This window comes from Pantherophis guttatus, chromosome 11 (assembly GCF_059756535.1).
Source record: "Pantherophis guttatus breed Tessera chromosome 11, ASM5975653v1, whole genome shotgun sequence".
NCBI lineage: Eukaryota > Metazoa > Chordata > Lepidosauria > Squamata > Colubridae > Pantherophis > Pantherophis guttatus.
The window spans coordinates 19,291,104-19,313,235 of NC_142073.1; the positions used below are offsets into that span (position 1 = coordinate 19,291,104).

The 22,132-nt window shown below is 44.1% G+C and overlaps 2 protein-coding genes across 2 annotated transcripts in view; one reads left to right on the forward strand and one right to left on the reverse strand.

The window, feature by feature from the left end:
- LOC117670363 (dipeptidase 2-like) overlaps nt 1-22,132 on the reverse strand; it is a 66,462-nt gene that overhangs the window by 27,309 nt on the left and 17,021 nt on the right. The gene's annotated exons all lie outside the window — the stretch shown is intronic.
- Nucleotides 17,104-22,132, forward strand: part of LOC117670319 (galanin receptor type 1-like) — a 36,192-nt gene continuing 31,163 nt past the window's right edge. The window contains exon 1 of the mRNA XM_060695075.2: nt 17,104-17,793. Within this exon, the coding sequence (XP_060551058.1) occupies nt 17,104-17,793 (690 nt within the window). The remainder of the gene's footprint in view (nt 17,794-22,132) is intronic.

Sequence of the window (22,132 nt, forward strand, 5' to 3'; positions counted from 1 at the left end):
AGTGTGCCTTTTCTGCTGTGGCTCCCTCCCTCTGGAAAAGGGGTCACCAACCTTTCGGACCTCAGGGATCACTAACTTCATAATTTTAAATCCCGCGGACCACTAATACGATCTGCCTAATGACCTGCTGGGTGGGCGTGGATAGGCGGTCATGTGACTGGGTGGGCATGGCCAACTCGATGTCACTCATGTCAAGGGGCACCTCGCCAGCCTCTACTCACCCCTCCCCTCCCAGCCACTCCTCGCCTGCGCACCCGGGCTCCTTAGGGCCCCAACAGGAAGCAGTTGTTGGAGTTAAGTAGCCACTATGAGAAAGAGTTGGCAAAACAGCTGGCTCAGTTCAAATTGGATCTGGCCGAGAAGGAGGCTCAGCAGAAGCACCTCACTGAGGACTACGAGCATAGGTTTTCTAAGCAGAGGGAAGACCTGCGGGAGTGCAAGGCCAGGTACCGGCACCTGGAGGCTCAGCGTGCTGAGATGGTCAGCCAGTTCCAGGCCATGATGCAGTCCCACTGGAACAAGGCCCTCCGGCTCTTTGCCATCAGCGGCACTTCCCTCCAGCCTTTGCCCAAAGCCCTGTACTAGGAGGCTGAAGGAGACCCCAAGTTGGAATTTCTGCCCCCTCCAACCCACATAAAAAGACCCCGAAGGGGGAGACTCTCTGCTGCAACACAAATGTTCATTGAGTGTATCTGTCCCAGGGACCGTAGTTTGAGGACCCCTGATTTACTGCAATATAACAAATGCAAATAATTTTTCTGTGGACCACCAACATTTTCTAGCAGACCACCAGTAGTCTACGGACCACCAGTTGGTGACCGCTGCTCTGGAACATCCTTCCCCCTGGGGTGTGGTTAGTGCCATCTTGGTTAGCTTTCTGGAAGACCATGTGATGACACTGCAGAAGTCCATTGTTATTTGTAGGAGTTTAGTGACATGGCTTTGATTTCTCTTTCACATTAAGAACAGTTTAGAGCTCATTCTGCACTCATCACCTGCTTGTTTTTCATTCTTACTTGCTGAATAAAGGAGAAATCAGAGGGTGTCTTCATATAGCTCCAAAGCTGTGAATGTATCAGATTTTTGATTGGGTGGGAGACGATTAGAAAACCCCGGGGGCTATAACCTGGAGTCACTTTCAACTCAAGCACACCTTTATACAAGAGTTGGATGTCCATTGACTATTCATTTTTGGAGAAGGAGAAGGAGAAGGAGGAGAAGAGAAGGAGAAGGAGAAGGAGAAGAGAAGAGAAGAGAAGGAGAAGGAGAAGGAGAAGAAGAAGAAGAAGGAGAAGAAGAAGGGTGATACCAGGTTCAAAGGGTTAATCTAGGATGAGAAAGATATAGTTGAAGCCCCCATTCAACTATGAACTCGGTGGGTAACTTTGGACCAGTAATTATAACTTAGCATTCCTTACTAAGCCAAAAACAAGGATAAGTGTAATCCTACAGGAAAAATGGAACATAAATGTAATTTTATGGATTTTTTTTTTGGGTGCAAACTGTAAAAGGGCTTACATGAGAGAATCCAATTTGTGACCGAAATTTGCTATTCTAAACCTACTTCCTTTATTTTGTTGCATTTCATGAAATCCCCAGAAAATGGCTCACTGAGCAATGAGGTGGTGTTTTTTTTCCTCCCTGCCGACAAACACCTGATTTTGCTGCCAAAGCTGGTTCTTTGGCAGCACACTCCCCAGATTTGAATGGGAGCAACTAGGAATGACCCACAAAGACCCTCAAACTACTGTGTGGGAAGAGAATGCAGAGGATTGCAATTCTTAAAAGAGCATCTGAAAGATATGGTCTCCCTCTTTTCCTATCACTATTTGTATTTTTAGGTGCAGTGTGTCTCTGTTTTTAATAGCACTTTTTTGAAGCATTTCTTAAACAGGGCACATTAAAAATGCTTAGTATTCTATTCCTTAAGCAATTAGTACACAGGAAGTAATGAAGGAAAGGATCAGACACACTCTCCTCATTTGGAAAATCATTTACTCTCTTGAGTCCACCTTGAGTCTCTAGTTTTTAATTATAGATGATTCTCCATAATCATTTAGTTTGTAATTTTGTTCCATATTTTGGCATCTCTATTCCGTAGTTGGAGGAAGATGTAGAAGGTGGACTCCATAAAATTACTGAACAACTGGGAGGGAAAAGCAATCTTCTCTAATCTGGTACCTTCCAGATGTTGTTAGGTTACCACTTTCATCATTCCTAGATAGCAAAACCACAACAGGAAGTTTATCCATGGTGGTGCAGCGGTTAGAGTGCAGTATTGCAGGCTACTTCTGCTGACTGCCAGCTGCCTGCAAATTTAGCAGTTCGAATCCCACCAGGCTCAAGATTGACTCAGCCTTCCATCCTTCCAAGGTGGGTAAAAATGAGGACCCAAATTGTTGGGGGCAAGATGCTGACTGTGTAAATCGCTGAGAGGGCTGTAAAGCACTGTAAAGCAGTATATAAATCTAAGTGCTATTGCTATTGCTATCCTCGCTTGCTTGGATGGAGGCCAGATTATGGAAGTTTGATAATAATGGGTCGTTTTGGAGCAGGGATTTCATTTGAGAAAATCACCAGCACTTTGTGATCTGTCCAAGGTCCTGCAATCTTTTCCGTTTGACTTCTGTGCTTTTCCTAAACTTTGGAATTATATGGATTGTCAATCCCATGGCTGTGCTAAATCGTGCCTCTTTTTAAACTGGATTTGCTATACCAGCTACAATGGCCAATCCTGAAACTATAACTCCCGGTTAGCCATGGGTTCACCAATGTTTATTGGTGTTTTGAATTAAAGAAAAAGCTAAACAAAGCACATTATGGATATGGGTTTTGCATAAACCAAGCTTGGATATACTTATATTCTTAACCACAGTGGAAAAGAGAAAGGAAAAAAAAACTTGTACAATATGTTCAACCAGGTCAGGTAAAAACTTTCAGGCTGGATTTGTACAGTGTACAAAGCTTAAAAAAAAATAACAACAAGAACAAAACAAAGAAATGATGAGCAGGGGAGAAATCAAATCCTGGTGTAAATTGTTATCTTTTTCTCATCAACTGTACCAAGCAGGGAAACTGATTGATAGTTCTGTGAACTCCACAGCAAAAAGTGGCAATTTAAATGCATGTAATGTCTGCCCTCTGAAGTACATTCCCCCTCTCACAGCAAAATGTCACTGCCCCCAACTCATAAAAAGCAGAGATGAAGAGACAATGTTTTCCCATCACTGGAGGCCTTTAAGCAAGAAATATGGGCATTGATTTCTGCTTTAAATTATTTTCTAAAAAAAACCCCAAAACTAAAATCCTTTCAAAAATCTTAATGGGTTCAAAATGTTAATGATGGCCAGTCATTAGCTGGTTTAAGAAATGGAGGGTCCAATGCATATCTAAGTTTGCAGATGTGTGGACTTTTCTCCAAAAGAAAGCTTGGGAGATGGATGGATGGATGGATGGATGGATGGATGGATGGGCGGGCGGACTGATAGACAGACAGAAAGACAGAAAGACAGAAAGACAGAAAGACGGAATGTATCTGTCTCTTGTCTAGTTGCATTAATAGTTTGCTTATTTTGACTGATGATTTAGAGAGAGGAAGCGAGAGAGAGAGCCATAGCAATAGCACTTAGACTTATATACCTCATCACAGTGCTTTACAGCCCTCTCTCTAAGCGGTTTACAGAGTCAGCCTACTGCCCCCAACAATCTGGGTCCTCATTTTACTGACCTCAGAAGGATGGAAGGCTGAGTCAACTTTGAGCCCCAGGTCAACCCTGAGTCAACCTTGCCATGAGTTCCATCAGGATCGAACTCATGGCAGTGGGCAGAATTAGTCTGCAATACTGTCTTCTAACCACTGCACCACTATGGCTCTTATAGAGAGTTAAAGAGATAGAGAGAGGGGGGAAGGAGGAAGAGACAGACAGACAGACAGACAGACAGACAGACAGAGACAGAGACAGACTGAGATAGCATGTAGGTTGGTCTGTCATCTAATTGCATTAATAGTTTCTTTGTTTTGATAGATAGATGAGAGAGACACAGAGAGAGACAGAGAATGAAGAAAAACAAAAACAAGAAAAAGAGTGATGCAATTATAAGAAAATAAATTGTATACATGGGGGTTCTTACACATATATAAGTGTATATGTATGAATGTTTAATGTAACTGTTTCAATAAAACAGTTTACTTTACTTCAATGTAATTGTCCGTATATAATCTTGGTCTACAAACAACTCATTCATAGGGCACAAATAACATCAGGTCTCCAATCCACTGGATATATGAATTATAGTGGAAATCATTATACTTGCCTTTCCAATGTTGAGGAAACATTTTGTTAATAATAAGTGTCTGGGGAACCTACTGTATGTCCATTGTTCAGCTGTCAAAGTCAATGTAGCAAGCATGTAGTAATTGGTTTAAGAGAACAAAATTCAGTGATTCAGTGATATCCTAACGTAGGATAGCAAATACAGAAAGAAACTGCTCTCCCCAGCTTTGTTATGCCAGAAGCATTTGAATTTCTATTTCCATTTTTTTCCTCTTCTGCAGACTGGATACAGGATTGTTTATTAAGAAGCAGAGGCCAAAGATTAAGCCAACATGTCATTGTATCTCAATCCGACTCAAATGCTTTTCCCAAAGAAGAAAGTATAAACTGTATTCTTTAATGTACGCACTAATGTGCGTAACAGACTCGGTTTTGCAATATTGAAACAAGGATAGGCGCATTTTCCGCTGCTGGAAACCACTGTTTTTAAAAAGGATTTTTTTTTCAATCTCTGAATTCCATGGAAAAGGAATAATAACAAAGCAGAAACAAGCTGTCAAAAGAAAAGCAAGTCTTTATGGCCTAGAATAGAATAGAATAGAATAGAATAGAATAGAATAGAATAGAATAGAATAGAATAGAATAGAATAGAATAATAGAGTTGGAAGGGACCTTGGAGGTCTTCTAGTCCAACCCCCTGCTTAGGCAGGAAACCCTACACCACTTCAGACAAATGGTTATCCAATTTCTTCTTAAAAACTTCCAGTGTTGGAACATTCACAACTTCTGGAGGCAAGTTGTTCCACTGATGGATTGTTCTAACTGTCAGGAAATTTCTCCTTAGTTCTAAATTGCTTCTCTCCTTGATTACTTTCCATTCATTGCTTCTTGTCCTGCCCTCAGGTGCTTTGGAGAATAGCTTGACTCCCTCTTCTTTGTGGCAGCCCCTGAGATATTGGAAGACTGCTATCATGTCTCCCATAGTCCTTCTCTTCATTAAACTAGACATACGCAATTCCTGCAACCGTTCTTCATATGTTTTAGCCTCCAGTCCCCTCATCATCTTTTTTGCTCTTCTCTACACTCTTTCTAGAGTCTCCACATCTTTTTTACATCGTGGCGACCAAAACTGAATGCAGGATTCCAAGTGTGGCCTTACCAAGGCATGATAAAGTGGTATTAACACTTCACATGATCTTGATTCTATCCCTCTGTTTATGCAGCCTGGATGTTTGGTTTCTTTGCAAAAACATTGGAGTGTTCCTTAGCCTTTGTTAATTGATGTATGGCTCACGACACTGTCCTTTCTTTGTTTTTTCCATTCATTTCCTATCGAGAATTGATGCAACTTTGGGCAAATGTTGGGGTAGAATGTTAGCTGAAGATGTGTAGACTTCAACTTCCAGAACTCCTCAGCCAGCATTGCTGTCATCTAGTGAATGGCTGACTGGGGAATTCTGGGAGTTGAAGTCCACATATCTTCAAGTGCCCAAGGTTGAGTAACATTGCACAGTTGGAATCATTTGTACAGGATCTCCTCAGCGGGTTTCAGTTTTGGCCGCTACCGGTTCGCTCGTGGGCATGTGGGTGCTGGCACGCAATGCTTCTGTGCATGCGCAGAGACGTCTAGGCAGGTGGGCGGAGCCTCCTGCCACCACCACTACAGGTTCGGGGCAAACCGGTAGCAACCCACCACTGGATCTCCTGCTGAAACAGGAAGTTGGACTAGAAGACCTCTGAGGTCCCTTCCAACTCTATTATTCTATGTTCTATGTTCCATAATATTTACTTTTTAACCCTCTTCCTCACCCCAGGAAACCCAATAAAGATGCTTTTTTTTTTTTTACAAAAAAAATATTTTTATGGAGATTTTTTCAATACGAAAACATTATTTTTTCCAAAAGAAGATATTATTGTCACAAATAGATTTGTCAGTGTTGACTTAGGGGAGATAACATACGTTTTTGTGCTGATTCACATTTTTTTCCAATGTTTTTGTTTAGTTCTGTTTTGTCTCGATTCAATTTTTTTTTCTCTTTTGGATTGTGGATTTTAATCTTTTGAATCAAATAAAATTATTTTGAAGGAAACCTATGGCAAACCTAGACAGAATATTTAAAACCTAGACAGAATATTTAAAAGCATCACCTTGCTGACAAAGGTCTGTATAGCTATGGGTTTCCCAGTAGTCATGTATGGCTGTGAAAGTTGGACCATAAGGAAGGCTGAGCGCCGAAGAATTGATGCTTTCAAATTGTGGTGCTGGCAGGGGTGAGCTTCAAAAATTTTAGCAAGGGATTCTCTGCCCAGTTGCTGGGTGGGCGTGGCCATGGTGGGCGTGGCCTAGTCGGCCTCCTGCACCATGGTGGGGGGGCATTTTTGTCCTCCCCGGGCTCCAGAGGCTTTTCTCGAGCCTCCTGGAGGGCGAAAACGCCCTCCCTAGGTTCCGGAGGCCCTACCCGAACTTCCAGTAGGCCTGTTTTTTGCCCTTCCTGAGCCTCTGTGCCAGTGGTGGGTTTCAATATTTTTACTACCGGTTCTATGGATGTGGCTTGTTGGGCGTCTCATGGCTTGGTGGGCATGGCAGGGAAAGGATACTGTAAAATCTCCATTCCCACCCCACTCCAGGGGAAGGTTACTGCAGAATCCCCATTTCCTCCCAATCAGCTGGGACTCGGGAGGCAGAAAATAGATGGGGGCAGGGCCAGTCAGAGGTGGTATTTACCAGTTCTCCGAACTACTCAAAATTTCCGGTACCAGTTCTCCAGAACTGGTCAGAACCTGTTGAAACCCACCTCTGCTCCGCGCATAGCCTGCCCTTACCTGAATCCGTAACGGGCCGCGTGGGGACTCCTAGGAAGGGCGGGGTGGGCGGGGCCAGCCAGGAGTGGGATTTGGGGGTTCTCCGAACTGCACAGAATCTTAGCTAGAGGTTTTCCTGAACCCCTGCGAACCCCCAGCAGCCCACCCCTGGCTGCCGGAGAAGATTCTTGAAAGTCCCTTGGACTGCAAGGAGATCAATTCAGTCGATTCTAAAGAAAATCAACCCTGCCTGTCCTTTGGAAGGAGAGATCCTGAAGCTGAAGCTCAAACACTTTGGCCACCACATGAGAAGAGGAGGGCTCCTTGGAGAGGACCTTCATGCTGGGAAAGATGGAAGGCGAAAGGAGAAAGAGGACGGCAGCAGAGGAGATGGTTAGATAGTGTCATTGACACAATGAATTTGAACACACTCTGGGAGACAGTGGAGGATGGCAGGGACGGCTGGTGTGGTATGGTCCAGGAGGTTGCAAAGAGTCAGACACAACTTAGCAACTGAACAACAACAACAAGCAAAAACCTATGAGAAAAGAACGGTTGCGTGTCTGTGATTGCCATCTTGATCTTTTCAGACACATCTCCCTATGCACACCCCTGCTCCGAGCTTAATAACAACGTAAGGCATAGTAGACTAGTTAGCAGCGGTACAAAAGGAAGCACATTTTAACTTAATGAGATTGCAGCAGATGTTAGATGTCCTTCTCAAGTCACTGCTGGCGCAGAAAGGTTTGAACCGCCAAGCTCAAAAGAAAGATGCCACATGGAAGAGCAGCAGCAGCAGGAGAGGGAAGTACTGAATATTCAGTTTCAAAATCAGCGGCAAGTCTTTTGTTTCCACGTCCTCTGAACTTGCAGTCAGGCTGCAAATCCCAGGCTGCTCTTTGCGGCTGCTGTTTGATTTCAAACCTCGCTTGTCAGGTTTCGCTAAGAAAAGTTTGATAAGACTGGGAAAAGAGCCACCGGCAAACCGGGTTCTTAACGTGTCAAATTCCTCTCCTATTTGGGAAGTAAAAAGATTTGTGCCCTTTTCCCCCACACATGATTCACGGATGCTTTCAAAATAAACCTTTGCACAAGAACAACGTGGATGACAGCAAGCCGGGGTTATTTTTAAAGCTAAAGTGTTCCTCGCATTTGTCATCTGCCATTGGTTGCAAAGAAATAAAGGAACCTTGGAGAGGGGGAAAAAAAATCTATGGGGTTTTTGCAAAATCTCTGGTGAAGGCTGGGCAAAGATCTTCGCTACTTAAAAAAGCCATAATCGGATATTGTTATTGTTGTTGTTTCTTTTATTCATTAAATATGAAACTCAGTCAACCGAACATTTAAAAATGTATCACAAATATCATTGACTGGTGCTGATGGTTGATACTTTTCATTTCATTTTTCATTTTTTCATTTTATTAAATTTATAGACTGCCCTACTCCCGAAGGACTCAGGGTGGTGAAGAGGCACAAAATAAAATACAGAGATACAAAAGTTAGAAACATAATTAAAACCAGATTAAATAATTTAGCCCGAGACAATTAAAAATCCCACTAATCTAAAACAGATTAAAATTTCGATTTAAAAGAATTTTAAAACAGGGGAGAAAATCAGGCCAGGCCGGCTTGCTGGAATAGGAGGGTCTTAAGAACACGGCGGAAAGTGTGCAGATCCGGGATCCTCCGTATCTCCGGGGGGAGCTCGTTCCAGATAGTGGGTGCCCCCACAGAGAAGGCCCTCCCCCTGGGGGCTGCCAGTCGACATTGTTTGGCTGACGGCACCCGGAGGAGCCCCTCTCTATGAGAGCATACCGGCCGGTAGGAGGCTGTTTGTGGTAGTAAGCGGTCCCGTAAATAACCCGGTCCTAAACCATGGAGCGCTCTAAAGGTGGTGACCAAAACCTTGAAGCGCACCCGGAAGACTACCGGGAGCCAGTGCAGCATATAGCACTATGTAGCCTTAGTGGCTGGGAAATGTCAGATGGCCCTGGCTCTATCTCTGTGTCCGATGCAGAGCATCCATCAGAGACTTCCCCAGACTCCAGAGCTGGCCCAAGTTCCTCCCCAACCTCCTTAATTTTGTCCGAGTCTGCTGCTAGCTCTGCTGGCAGCTGGAAGGCCACAACACTCCTCTCCTCTCCTCTCCACAGTTTATATCTTTTTATTGAGTCTTCTGAAAGTTGATCTTCTTCCAGGAGTATCCACTTGACCATTTCCTCATTGCCTCAACAAATATATACTGTTGTTTTTCCACTCAGGCCCTGTGAAGTGGTTTTATGCATGATTTTAACAGGTTTTTGAGAAAGCCCAATGTTACTTTGCCCATAATCAAATTCAGAGAGGAGAAGAAAAGCTTTGTTGAAACGCAAGCACTTGGCACTCAGGGATATAAATAATAACCTAAAAGACTCTTATAGTAGTGGTGTAACTCCCTAATTGACATCTGTTTTGGAACGGTAGGTTGACCCAGCCAAAAAAACCTGTCTTGATAGTCTGTCCGAGAAGCCAAAGAGATGTGTGAGATCCTTGACAAAATTTGGACTTCATTCTCTTAACCTTCAGGTGGTTAATGTTAAGGAGCTTTGTTTTTTATATATATATAAATTACACAGAAAGCTTTATTCAAAGATAGTATAGGAAAAAAAAGACAAATGTGTGAGGTGGAATTAAGAGGACAATTATATCCCTTTTCAAGGATCTCTTCCGAAAGTTAACATGGTTCAGGATTACGACTGAACCATACAAATAACAATCTCTTCAGTGCAAAACAGCAGGAAGATTTGTTTTGTCTGCCCTGAATATTGTGTCAATTGCTGGGTGACTCAAGCACCTGCAGCTTAAAATTACTTCCCGTTTATATTCTGTTGATCTACTGCAAGAACTCCATCTTCTGGTGGAGGAGTAGAAAGCCAACTAGAATGAAATGCAAGATAAAATGATTAAATGATCATTGGAACAAAGCAAAGATATCCCAATAATCAAGACTAATGGTAGAGATACTGGAAAGATTTTTCTGTGCTGTTCTTTAGCCATCTCCACAAAATCATCCAGGGAGATAAAATGTATATTATTTCATGGTTATAAGCTACCAGTTGCTGTACAAAATACAAAAGTTATTCCCATGCAATACGCTACCTCAATGAATAAATGCAAAGAAAAATATCAAGCACTATCAAGATAGGAATCTACCATTTTCCTCTTTTTTTTATATGACAGATTTCAATGTCTCTGCTGTTGTATTGTTGATATACATATGAATTCACATATGTGAGTTCATGTATGTACTTTTTTCCAGATTTCTCCTGCTCTGATTTCCTGATTGATTTTTTAAGGAGAAGATGGAGATAATTTTTCTGCTAAAGATCCACAAGAGAGCTAAGAGTACGATTTGTAATAAATTGTTCTGGATAGAATAACTAGATAGTGATAGATAGATCATCGATCGATCGATCGATTGATATAGATAGATGAGAGAGAGAGGGTGGGGGAGAGAGAATGCAACCTTAGAATCCAGTCCAAATTTAGGGATAGATCAGCTCCTGTCAAAGATCAACATCAATACATGTTTCCCCATCAGAAGCTAATATTACAAATTGTTTGCTTGTAAAACTCTACAGGAGTGTATGTCTGCCATGGGAATACTGTGCTAGCATTAAGATAAATAGAAGGGAAGGAAGGAAGGACATAAGGAACAGGAACAGGAAGGGAAGGGAAGTGATGGAAAGAAGGAAAGAAGGAAGGAAGGAAGGAAAGGAGGAAGGAAGGAAGAAGGAAGGAAGGAAAAGAAAGGGAAGGGGAGGGAGGGAGGGAGGAAGGAAGGAAGGAAAGGAAAGGAGGAAGGAAGGAAGCAAAAGAAAGGGAAGGGAAGGAAGGAAGGAAGGAAGGAAGGAAGGAAAAGAAAGGAACAGGAAGAGAAAGGAAGGAAGGAAGGAAGAAGGAAAGAAGGAAGGAAAGGAGGAAGGAAGGAAGAAGGAAGGAAGGAAAAGAAAGGGAAGGGAAGGGAGGGAGGGAGGGAGGGAGGAAGGAAGGAAGGAAAGGAAAGGAGGAAGGAAGGAAGCAAAAGAAAGGGAAGGGAAGGAAGGAAGGAAGGAAAGGAGGAAGGAAGAAGGAAGGAAGGAAGGAAAAGAAAGGAACAGGAAGAGAAAGGAAGGAAGGAAGGAAGAAGGAAAGAAGGAAGGAAAGGAGGAAGGAAGAAGGAAGGAAGGAAGGAAAAGAAAGGAACAGGAAGAGAAAGGAAGGAAGGAAGGAAGATGGAAAGAAGGAAGGAAGGGAAGGAGGAAGGAAGGAAGAAGGAAGGAAGGAAAAGAAAGGGAAGGGAACGAAGCAAGAAGGAAGGAAGGAAGGAAAGAAGGAAGGAAGGAAGGAAGAAAGAAAGAAAGAAAGAAAGGAAGGAAGGAAGGAAGGAAGAAAGAAAGAAAGAAAGAAAGAAAGAAAGAAAGAAAGAAAGAAAGAAAGAAAGAAAGAAAGAAAGCCACTAGAAGGCCACCAAGAAATACAGAAAGTTCATGTCCTTTTTTTGTCATCTAGTGAATATCTCAATTTTTTCTACTAAGATCTGGTTGCTTTGTTATGGTTGCTGATAATGTCATGGTGATGTCCTTAGACTGCACCAACTGATTCTAAAACATAATGCTTTTGATCCTGAGCTTGAAGCCTGAACAGGTTTATAAAAGCGCTGGTGCTCCCTCAATAAAGATTGTTTGCCATGTTACGGACTTGGAACAAGCATCTTTCTCTTGCTGCTGTGAAACATTCAAATGACTTCTGGATTTGGTTGTCAGATAGTTTGCCCTCATTTGTATTTCATGCATTGTGATTTTTGTGGCACAGTCTTTAATTATTTTTACTCCAAGCTTGAAGGCTGAAGGTGGAAGGTGGAAGAGAACGTTCCCTCTCTTTGACATTCAAACCAAAAGTATACAAGTGGGAAGTGTTGAAAAAGATGGAGAAAGACAAAGTTTGCAAAAGAAGGAATCAAATAAAAAGAATAAAATGAAAATGAAAAGAAGAATAAGAATGATGGAGTATGGGTTTTTTTTCTTACTAGCTGGTTGGTATCCTGATCACCCAGCTCTACAATCTGGCTTGCAGACTTCACTTGTATCTAAATAAATATAATAAATAAATAACTGCCAATATATTTATTTAGATGCCCAAGAACGGCTCATGCAGGTTGTAATAATCGCAGGTCCAATAGTAACACGAGCCAAGGGTGTCTACTGGATTTGTGTGTGTGCATCAAATAGTCAAGATGGTGGCCAGAACTATAGGATCAAAGAACTGTTAATTTTTAGTGTATGTTGAGTAAAAGAGAGAGAGAGAGAGAGAGAGATGAAGCTTTGATTCGGGTATGCCTAGTTTAATGGAAAGAAGGACTAGGGGTGATATGATAACAGTGTTCTAATATCTCAGGGGCTGCCCCAAAGAAGAGGGAGTCAAGCTATTCTCCAAAGCACCTGAAGGCAAGACAAGAAGCAATGGGTGGAAACTAATCAAGGAGAGAAGCAACTTAATCAGTGGAACAACTTGCCTCCAGAAGTTGTGAATGCTCCAAACACTGGAAGTTTTAAAGAAGAGATTGGACAACCATTTGTTGAAATGGTATAGGGTTTCCTGCCTGAGCAGGTGGTTAGACTAGAAGACCTCCAAAGTCCCTTCCAACCAGGGGTGAAATCCAGCAGGTTCTGGAGAACCAGTAGTAGAAATTTTGAGTAGTTCGGAGAACCGGTGGCGGAAATTTTGAGTAGTTCGAAGAACCGGCAAATGCTGGCCCCAGAGTGGGCTGGCCCCAGAGTGGGGTGGGAATGGAGATTTTGCAATATCCTTCCCCCAGGAATGGGGAGGGAATGGGAATTTTGCAGTATCCGTCCCCTGCCACGCCCACCAAGTCACACCATGCCACGCCCACCAAGCCACGCCCACAGAACCGGTAGTAAAAAAATGTGGATTTCACCACTGCTTCCAACTATTCTATTCCTATTCCTATTCCATTCCATTCCATTCATCTTCTAGTCAGAACTTCCACCTTGACTTTTTGACCCTCTCCTCATGGACATCCCTGCACCATCTCTGGATTTCTTTGATTTGGTGCCTGCTCAAAATCTGTACCGAAGCATCCTTCTCTAGTAGATAGGAAGACAATGACCTAACAACCCCCTTACAATCCATTCGCCGTTTTGTTTTTCCTTATAATACTCTTCCATTTCTTTTCTTTTTGACAGGACCGAATATAATGCAAAGCAACATGTCTCAAAAGCCTTTCTTCCAAACTTCGTCTATTAGCCTTCTGCCCCGGTTCCAAATCAAAAAACACTGAAGATGGAGAAGGAAGGCTGACTCCTTGAGCCAAACCACTTGGGATTAATCCTCCAAAAATCTCGCTTCCAAGCAGATGCATGTGTAGGTTTGAACTGTTAGATGCTACCTCGTCCATGAAATTAGTCTGCAATGCTTCTGCTATCAACGAGCTGGCAGAAAAAATGACTATCGTTTTAGTGTTGTTTCTTGTATCAGAAGGAATCGTTCAGGGAGAGAATCAAAAGAAAACATTCGCTTCTGAGTTTTGCGGAGTGATGGAAATTAAAAACGAACTCTTGATCTGCTCCAGGGTAGCTTATGTTTTGCCACATATAAGGGAAAAGAAACTCAAGAAATAATCCTTTCAGACATCGGAATTCGCATAAAATACTTTAATCACTCCCTGCATACTTGGCCATTGGATTTGGCAAACCATTATTATGCTAATCAAGTCAAGGGGCACCTTTAAGGAAGTGGGCTCATTGCTGACATCTTCCATCGTCCCAGAAATTCATTCAAATTCAAATCTTTATTGTCAGAGTACAACATGTGTACAATGAGATTGGCTTCTGGCAAGAAATTTGTGCACCCTTCGTGCAATTCTCCCCAACCCAATACAACTCACAGTGAAAGACAGTAAAAGAAAAATCCGTAACCCAGTGAATCCGACTAACAAACACACAATCCTATTGCATCGTATGAACTTATTGCACATTGCACCGGCCCCGCAAGTCCATCATACTATGTTGTTGTAAAGTTATTTTCCATTCAGGAGTCTGACAGCTCACGGATAAAAACTGTTCTTCAGCCTGTTTGTGCAGCTGCTTATGCTTCTATATCTCCTTTCAGATGACCAGGGTGTGAGTTTTTCCCTGAGGATTTTCCTCACTCTTCTAAGGCAGCGAGCCCTAGGAATCTCATCTAGTGGTATCAGGGGACAACACACAATGTTTTGTGCTGGGCTCATCCCACTCTGTAATGTTTTTCTATCCTCGGCTGTCAGGCCGGCATATCACACCGTGGAACTGAGGAAGTGGAGTCTCTGTTGGGCCTGTTCTCCCAACCATCCCAGGAAGTATTTACAAGACTTCCTGATCTCAACAGCCTCTGTTCCAGGGGTGAAATGCTCCCGGTTCGGACCAGATCGCCCGATCCGGTAGTGATGGAGGTGGGTGGTTCGGAGAACCGGTAGCAAAAATCCCTGCCTGCCCCCCCATGCCCAGCTGAGCCACACAATCATCAGAGGCTTTTTTTTTACTTTTAAAAGCATTTTTTCTACAACCTCTTCAGCCAAAAAAATGCTTTTAAAAGTAAAAAAAAAAAAAAGCCTCTGATGATCGTGCGGCTCAGCTGGGATCGTCAAAGGCTTTTAAAAGAAAAAAACCCTTTTTTTCTTTTAAATGCCTCTGACGATCCAAGCTGAGTTGCCTGATCATCAGAGGCATTTAAAAGTAAAAAAAAAGCCTCTGCTGATCAGGCAACTCAGCTGGGATCGTGAGAGCCTTTTGAAAGCATTTTTTAACAACCCATTCGCCGAAGAGGTTGTAGAAAAAATGCTTTTAAAAGTTAAAAAAAAAATTGGCCACGCCCACCGTCACATTACCCCGCCCCACCAAGCCACACCCACAGAACCGGCAGTAACAAATTTTAGATTTCACCACTGCTCTGTTCCCACTGATCTAGTATACAGCCTTGGGTGTTTAACAGTAACAGAGTTGGAAGGGACCTTGGAGGTCATCTAATCCAACCCCCTGCTCACACAGGGGACCTGTACTAGGGATTCGAACCCTTGAACTGCCGACCTTTCTGATCGACAAGCTCAGTGTCTTAGCCACTGAGCCTTGGGGACTGCAGCCAATCAGCTGGAGAGTAACCATCCTGGTTGGCAGGAGGGGGTCAAATGTGGAATTAGGTAGGACTTGCTACATAGGCACAAGAGGGTTAGGTCTGACTCTCCCTCAGTGCCTTAGATGCCTTAACTGGTTGTTCCCATGTGGTTGTTCCCAGTCAGGAGAAAAAGCTACCAGTAGTCTTGACATCATTTCAGACTCTCTGCTTTCATGGTTGAAGAGAGGTTTTCAAAAGTCACTTTCTCCCAAAGCTGTTTCCCTTAGGAAAAGGTAGAACTCTTGTGACATGGAAGGCTTGTACGAGGCCAGCTTATTAACAGATACATATTGAGGATCAAACAGGGACGTGGTGGCTCAGTGGCTAAGACACTGAGCTTGTTGATCAAAAGTGTCGGCAGTTCAGTGGTTCGAATCCCCAGTGCCGGGTAACAGGGTGAGCTCCCGTGACTTCTCCCAGCTCCTGCCAACCTAGCAGTTCGAAAGCACGTAAAAAATGAAAGTAGAAAAATAGAGACCACCTTTGGGGGGAAGGTCACAGCGTTCCGTGCACCTTTGGCGTTTAGTCATGCCGGCCACATGACCATAGAGATGTCTTCAGACAGTGCTGGCTCTTCGGCTTTGAAACGGAGATGAGCACTGCCCCCTAGAGTTGGGAACAACTAGCACATATGTGCAAGGGGAACCTTTACCTTTTATTGAGGATCAAAGCAGGCTGAGACATAACGCTTTCCCTTAAGGTGGCATCTTTCTCTAGCAGTCATTATTCCATCGCCAGCTTGCAAACACTTCTTGTCTACTAAATGAAAAAGACAGATTTTAGTCCCCTGCAGTAATTATCGTCTGCTAGTTGAACTGTTTTTCCACAGCATCTCCCTATCAACTTCCTCGTTAGAGGCCACCAGTTTGATAAAGCCATCAAACAAATCCTTACAACAAGCTGACTCGAGAGGAGCTTTTGAGCATGTTCAGTTTATATGTCTTAACCTAGAGGAGCACATCTCTAGGATGGGCTGAGTCTCCCACAGACTTCAGGGTCATCTTGTCCCCTTCCAAAAAGTGACCGTTGAATTGTAACTGCACACCAAGCCAAGGTCATCTAAACCAGGAGTCTCCATCCAACCTTGGCAACTTTAAGACTTGTGGACTTCAACTCCCAATTCTGGTCTTAAAGTTGTTAAGGTTGGAGACCCCCGATCTAAACCACATTTGGGTTCATGTGTGAATTGAGTTGCAGGATCACAAGGCTTTCAGGATCTGGGCAACCCCACCTTCCTTGAAGTCTACTAAACAAGCAGGTTGGGGCAGGATGCACATAGCAGTGCAGAACCAAGTTTTAGCAGTGTCTTCTGGTTTTGATTTGCACCAGAGACCGGGAAGCACGGGGAGAAAACAATACTTTCAAGCATCTCGTGTGAAAACTCATACCTTGTGTTGTGTTTGCTTAGTAAGAGTCCTCTCCCCTCCCTCAAGCTACAGAGTGAAAAGAGGAGGAGCTGGAAAGCTGAGCCAGCTGCTCTCCGTCCAGCTCACTCACTAGCTTTCTCGGCAGCATTGCTGGAAGCAGCAGCCCTCTCTTTATCTCCAAGGGTTGATGAACGGAGACTCCAGTTGACGATCTTGGCAACCACCAAAGGAAAGCAAAGTCTTCAAGATGCCCAATCAACTGCTGGGACTTTTGAATGAAATGCTTTTTACTGATTACCATGAAGAAGATCTTTGAAGTCAGACCAAGCATATAGAACCCATCAAGATTTCCATCCAGGCAGGGGAAGAAGCTTTGATCAAGAACTTCTACAACTTATAGGCAAAACATACAGATCCATTATTTCCCGGGAAACATCCCCCCAAAGTGGGGCCATCCCCTCAAAAGAGCCCCCATGGAGGAGGTAGCAACCAATGTCACCTTTTGCACCACTGATATGGTTTTCAAGCAAGCCAATGCTTCTACTTGTTGGCCAAGCATGACAGGAGGTGGACCAGAGACAGTAATTATCCCCGTGCTGTTTGGACTGATCTTTCTACTGGGCATGGTGGGGAACACACTGGTGCTGGTGGTACTTGGACGTCTCCCACCAGGTGGACGTCCATCCCGCAGTGCCACCAACATCTTCATCCTCAACTTGAGCATTGCGGACTTCTCCTTCCTTCTCTTCTGTGTCCCATTCCAGGCCACCATTTACTCCTTGCCAGAGTGGATCTTTGGTGCCTTTTTCTGTAAGTGGGTGCACTACCTCGTCATGGCCACCATGCTCGTTAGCATCTTCACCTTGGTGGCCATGTCGGTGGACCGCTACATCGCTGTGGTCCATGCTAAGCGCTCCCTGTGCATTCGAAGCAAGCGCAATGCCACTCTTGGGGTGGGCATCATCTGGTTCCTCTCTCTCCTCTTTGCCATCCCCGTGGCCGAGCACCAGGAACTTTTAAATGGGCACCAGCAGGCACCCAACAGCTCTTTCTGCTGGGAACACTGGCCTGGCAATCCGGGAGCCAAGCAGATGTACAAGGTGACCATCTTCGTGGTGGGTTATCTACTACCGCTGGTGCTCATCACGTGCTGTTACACCAAGGTGGGTACCAATGGGGCAAGAGGGGGATGGAGGTAGGAGATAGGTATTTTCAAATTGGCACAGCTAGGATCTCTGTTTAAGGCAGCCCTGCTCAATCCCAGAACTTCTTTGCTTGCTAGACAAAGATTGAGTGCATGGATGGTATATATGATCCTTCTCCCAAGCATGTCCATAAAACACTCTCTCGCCATTCATTTATCCCTACGAGTCTATACATGACTTGAACTAAGAGGAAAGCAAGAATGAGTTAAGTCCTCTGGTCATTTGACACAGCAATCCCAGCTTCCAATCTCTTTCAGGTGGGTCTCATACTCGAAGCTAAACCAGATAGTTTACTCATAACATCAGGCTTCGATTTCGTGCACCTCAGCTCTTGTAGATGGTAAACTTATAGCTTAGTAGTGTGTGAACCAGCCAAAGTGCTTATTTTAAACTTTGTTTAAATTAAACTTGGGTATATAGTATGATGTACAAATCCAGTACAAATCAGCGGCTAAGACGCTGAGCTTGTCGATCGAAAGGTCGGCAGTTCAGCGGTTCGAATCCCTAGTGCCGTGTAATGGGGTGAGCTCCCGTTACTTGTCCCAGCTTCTGCCAACCTAGCAGTTCGAAAGCACGTAAAAAATGAAAGTAGAAAAAATAGGGACCACTTCTGGGGGAAGGTAACAGCGTTCCGTGCGCCTTTGGTGTTGAGTCATGCCGGCCACATGACCACGGAGACGTCTTCGGACAGCGCTGGCTCTTCGGCTTTGAAACGGAGATGAGCACCGCCCCCTAGAGTCGGGAACGACTAGCACATATGTGCAAGGGGAACCTTTACTTTTTACAAATCCAACCATTAACACAAGCCATTCATCTATGCAGCACTGTGTGAATGTCTAGGGGTTTCAAATCATCCGAATCTGGGAATTTCCACATGATATAAAATGTTTTCTACTGCTGAGCGACACATCCACCCACTCCAATGATCCTGCTAAGTTTGTGCTAAAAACTAGACAAATTCAGAAGTCTACATTGACCTGGGTAGAACAGTTAGGCAGCTTTTAAATCTATATTCAACCTAGGGACCATCTTTCCTATCCTAAATTTCTTGCCAGAAGCCAAATTTCACCACTATGATTTCTTCTAGGCACATCTGTATATCCACCGAAGTAACAGAGTAAGGCAAAAAAAAAAAAAAAAGATTAAAAAAGACCCTTTTTTAGTTTTAAGATCCAGAATCGTCTTGTTCAAGGAACATTTTTAAAAAACATTTAGAAAACCGGAGAAAGAAAATCTGAACATATCTGCAATCAGACGATAAGCAGATAATGGAGATAATGCTATTTGATTGTCTGATTATCATTTGATGAAATGCAAACCCATCCTTCTCATTTTACTCTATTTCCCTCTAATTGATTTTTTTCTTCCTCTTCTAGTGATCAAGGTTAATATTTAATTTGTGGAAAGGGATTGTTTTAGGCTAATACGGATGTTTGCTTGTCCCAGATCCAATTAGTTCTTGAGAGAAAAAAGCAAGATAAGAGAGAGGGAGTTTCCCCTGGTGTACTTCCCCAGACTGAGATACCACGAATGTCTTTTGCAGGGGTCCTCAAACTTTCCCTCTCCCTCTCCGTCTCTCTCTCTCTCTCTTTCTGTCTCTCCCTCTCTCCCTCTGTCTCTGTCTCTCTCTGTCTATCCCTCTTTCTGTCTCTCCCTCTCTTTCTCTCTCACTCTCTGTATCTCCTTCTTTCTTTTTCACTCTCCCTCTCTTTCTTTCTGTCTCTCCCTCTCCCTCTGTTTCTCTCTCTCTCTCTCTTTCTCTCCCTCTCCCTCTCCCTCTCTTTCTTTCTCTCTGTGTTCATCTATCTCTCTTTATCTATCTTCTGGAGGCAGGGGAGGTGAAAAACAGGCTGTTTTTGCCCGTTTTTTGGCCTCCTGGGCATCTGTGCACCCCATTTTTCACCTCCCCCACCCCCAGAACATCTCTGCAGGCCAAAATTGTTGGCCTTACCTTTCAATTCCAGCCCGTGGGCCTAGCGAGGGTAAGTCCTGCACTCGGCCAAAGGGTGGGTGGGGCAATGTGGATGGGGCAGCCTCGTGGTCCTATGCGGGCTGGATTAATGGTTTCGGTGGCCCGCGGGCCGTAGTTTGAGGACCCATGGTCTACTGGTATGGATAACATAGGAAAAGGGGATAGTTCCTAGCGTAAGAAATTTGTTAGTGCTAGAACAGGGGTGTCCAAGTCCACTAAGACTTGTGGACTTCAACTCTCAGAATTCCTCAGCCAGCTATTTAGAATTCTGGGAGTTGAAGTCCACAAGTCTTAAAGCTACCAAGTTTGGAGACCCCTGTGCTAGAAGAAGAAAAATTCCCAGGAGAAGATACTACATTTACTCTACTTCTCATTTGTCATGATTCTCCATTCTTAACGGAGCCAGCCCAACTTTTAGATAGAGCACTATTTCTCAACCTCAGCAATCTTAAGATGGGTGGACTTTTAACTCCCAGAATCCCCCCAAGCCGGCATGGGGGATTTTGGGATTTAAAGGTGTTGAGGTCAAGAATCGCTGTTCTATTACAATAATTAGCATTCTTGGACTCCCTACCGTGCCTATTTTTTTGAGCTGGCCAATGTGGAAGAGCTGAATCAATCTTGAAAGCTTCTTCGAGTGAAACTAGCAGAATCGAGGTGGGATTCTGTTGAGTTTCTTTCTTACCTTTGCTTCACCCTCCGGAATTGTTTCTCCAACTCTCTCCTTAATGGTTCTTTCCTATCAAGGTCGTCTCTAATTCCTTTTGCAGTTGATGGCTTGGCCCCAGCTTCTCTCCCTGCCTCAGTCCTACCTAACACTAGGGGAAATCTGCAGGGTAGACTATATAGCTGTAGCACTTAGACTTATATGCCACTTCACAGTGCTTTACAGCCCCCTCTAAGCGGTTCACAGAGTCAGCATATGGCCCCCAACAATTTGGGTCCTCATTTTACCAACCTCGGAAGGACGGAAGGCTGAGTCAACCTTGAGCCTGGTGAGATTCGAATTGCCAAATTGCAGGCAGCTGGCAGTCAGCAGACGTAGTCTGCAATATTCCACTCTAACCACTGCACCACTGTGGCTCTTGCCATTGTCCTTTCCTCTTGATGAAAGGTAGAATGTAAATCTAGTAAGTAATACCCTGTTCTATCAATCTTCTCCTTAAGCCTGTACCTAATTAGCTTATAAATCAATTTCACTAGCATCAAACTGTAAAGCCCATTTCCAAAGTGTATTCAAAGAGTCAAATCTCTGAATATAACACAGCACACTTTTAACGAGGGCAAAAGTTTCCTCTCCTGCCCGTTTTCTCCAGGAAGGGCCTGGTATCCCCTTTTATCTTTTAGGTTACCTTTTAGGTCTTAAATTCCTATCAATTTTAACTGTTTGGGTTTATCTGGGTTATAGGGGCAGGGAAACCTGCAAAGTCATCAAACTAGTATTCCATTTATGGAACCTGTTGTTCATGAGCTAAAGGGGAGGAAGGAAGGGAGGGAGGAAGAAACAAGGGAGGGAGGGAGGGAGGGACGGAGGAAGGAAGGAGGGAGGGAGGGAGGGAGAATGAGAATGAGAATGAGAAGGGAGGGAAGGAGGGAGGGAGATGAGAATGAGAAGGAAGGGAAGGAGGGAGGGAGGCAGAAAGGAAGGAAGAGGGAGGGAGGGAGGGAGATGAGAATGAGAAGGAAGGGAGGGAGGGAGGGAGGGAGGGAGGGAGGGAGGAAGGAAGGAAGGAAGGAAGGAAGGAAGGAAGGAAGGAAGGAAGGAAGGAAGGAAGGAGGGAGGGAGAGAGGGAGGCAGTAGTGGGATTCAAGTAATTAACAACCGGTTCTCTGCCCTAATGATTTCTTCCAACAGCCAGTTTGCCAAACTGCTCAGAAAGTTAACAACCGGTTCTCCCGAAGTGGTGCGAACTGGCTGAATCCCATCACTGGACAGAGGGAGATAAGAATGAGAAGGAGAAGGAGAAGGAAGGGAGGGAGGGAAGGAGGGAGAAAGGAAGGAAGGAAGGAAGGAAGGAGGGAGGGAGGGAGGGAGGGAGGGAAATGAGAATGAGAAGGAAGGAAGAAGTAGAAGGAGGAGGAAGGGAAGGGAAGGGAAGGGAAGGGAAGGAAGGGAAGGGAAGGGAAGGATCTCTCCAATGGGAAACTAAGCCGGAAAAATCTCACCACCTCCCTCGCCCCAACCAAAAGAAAAAAATAAATTAAGTTTGAAGCAGGTTGCCACTGAGACAGAAATAAATCAGCTTAATTCGCCAATGCTCAAGACTGTAACACCGACACTCCTGATTTGGTACCAGCGGCAGTGATGCCACATGCCTCGTGAAA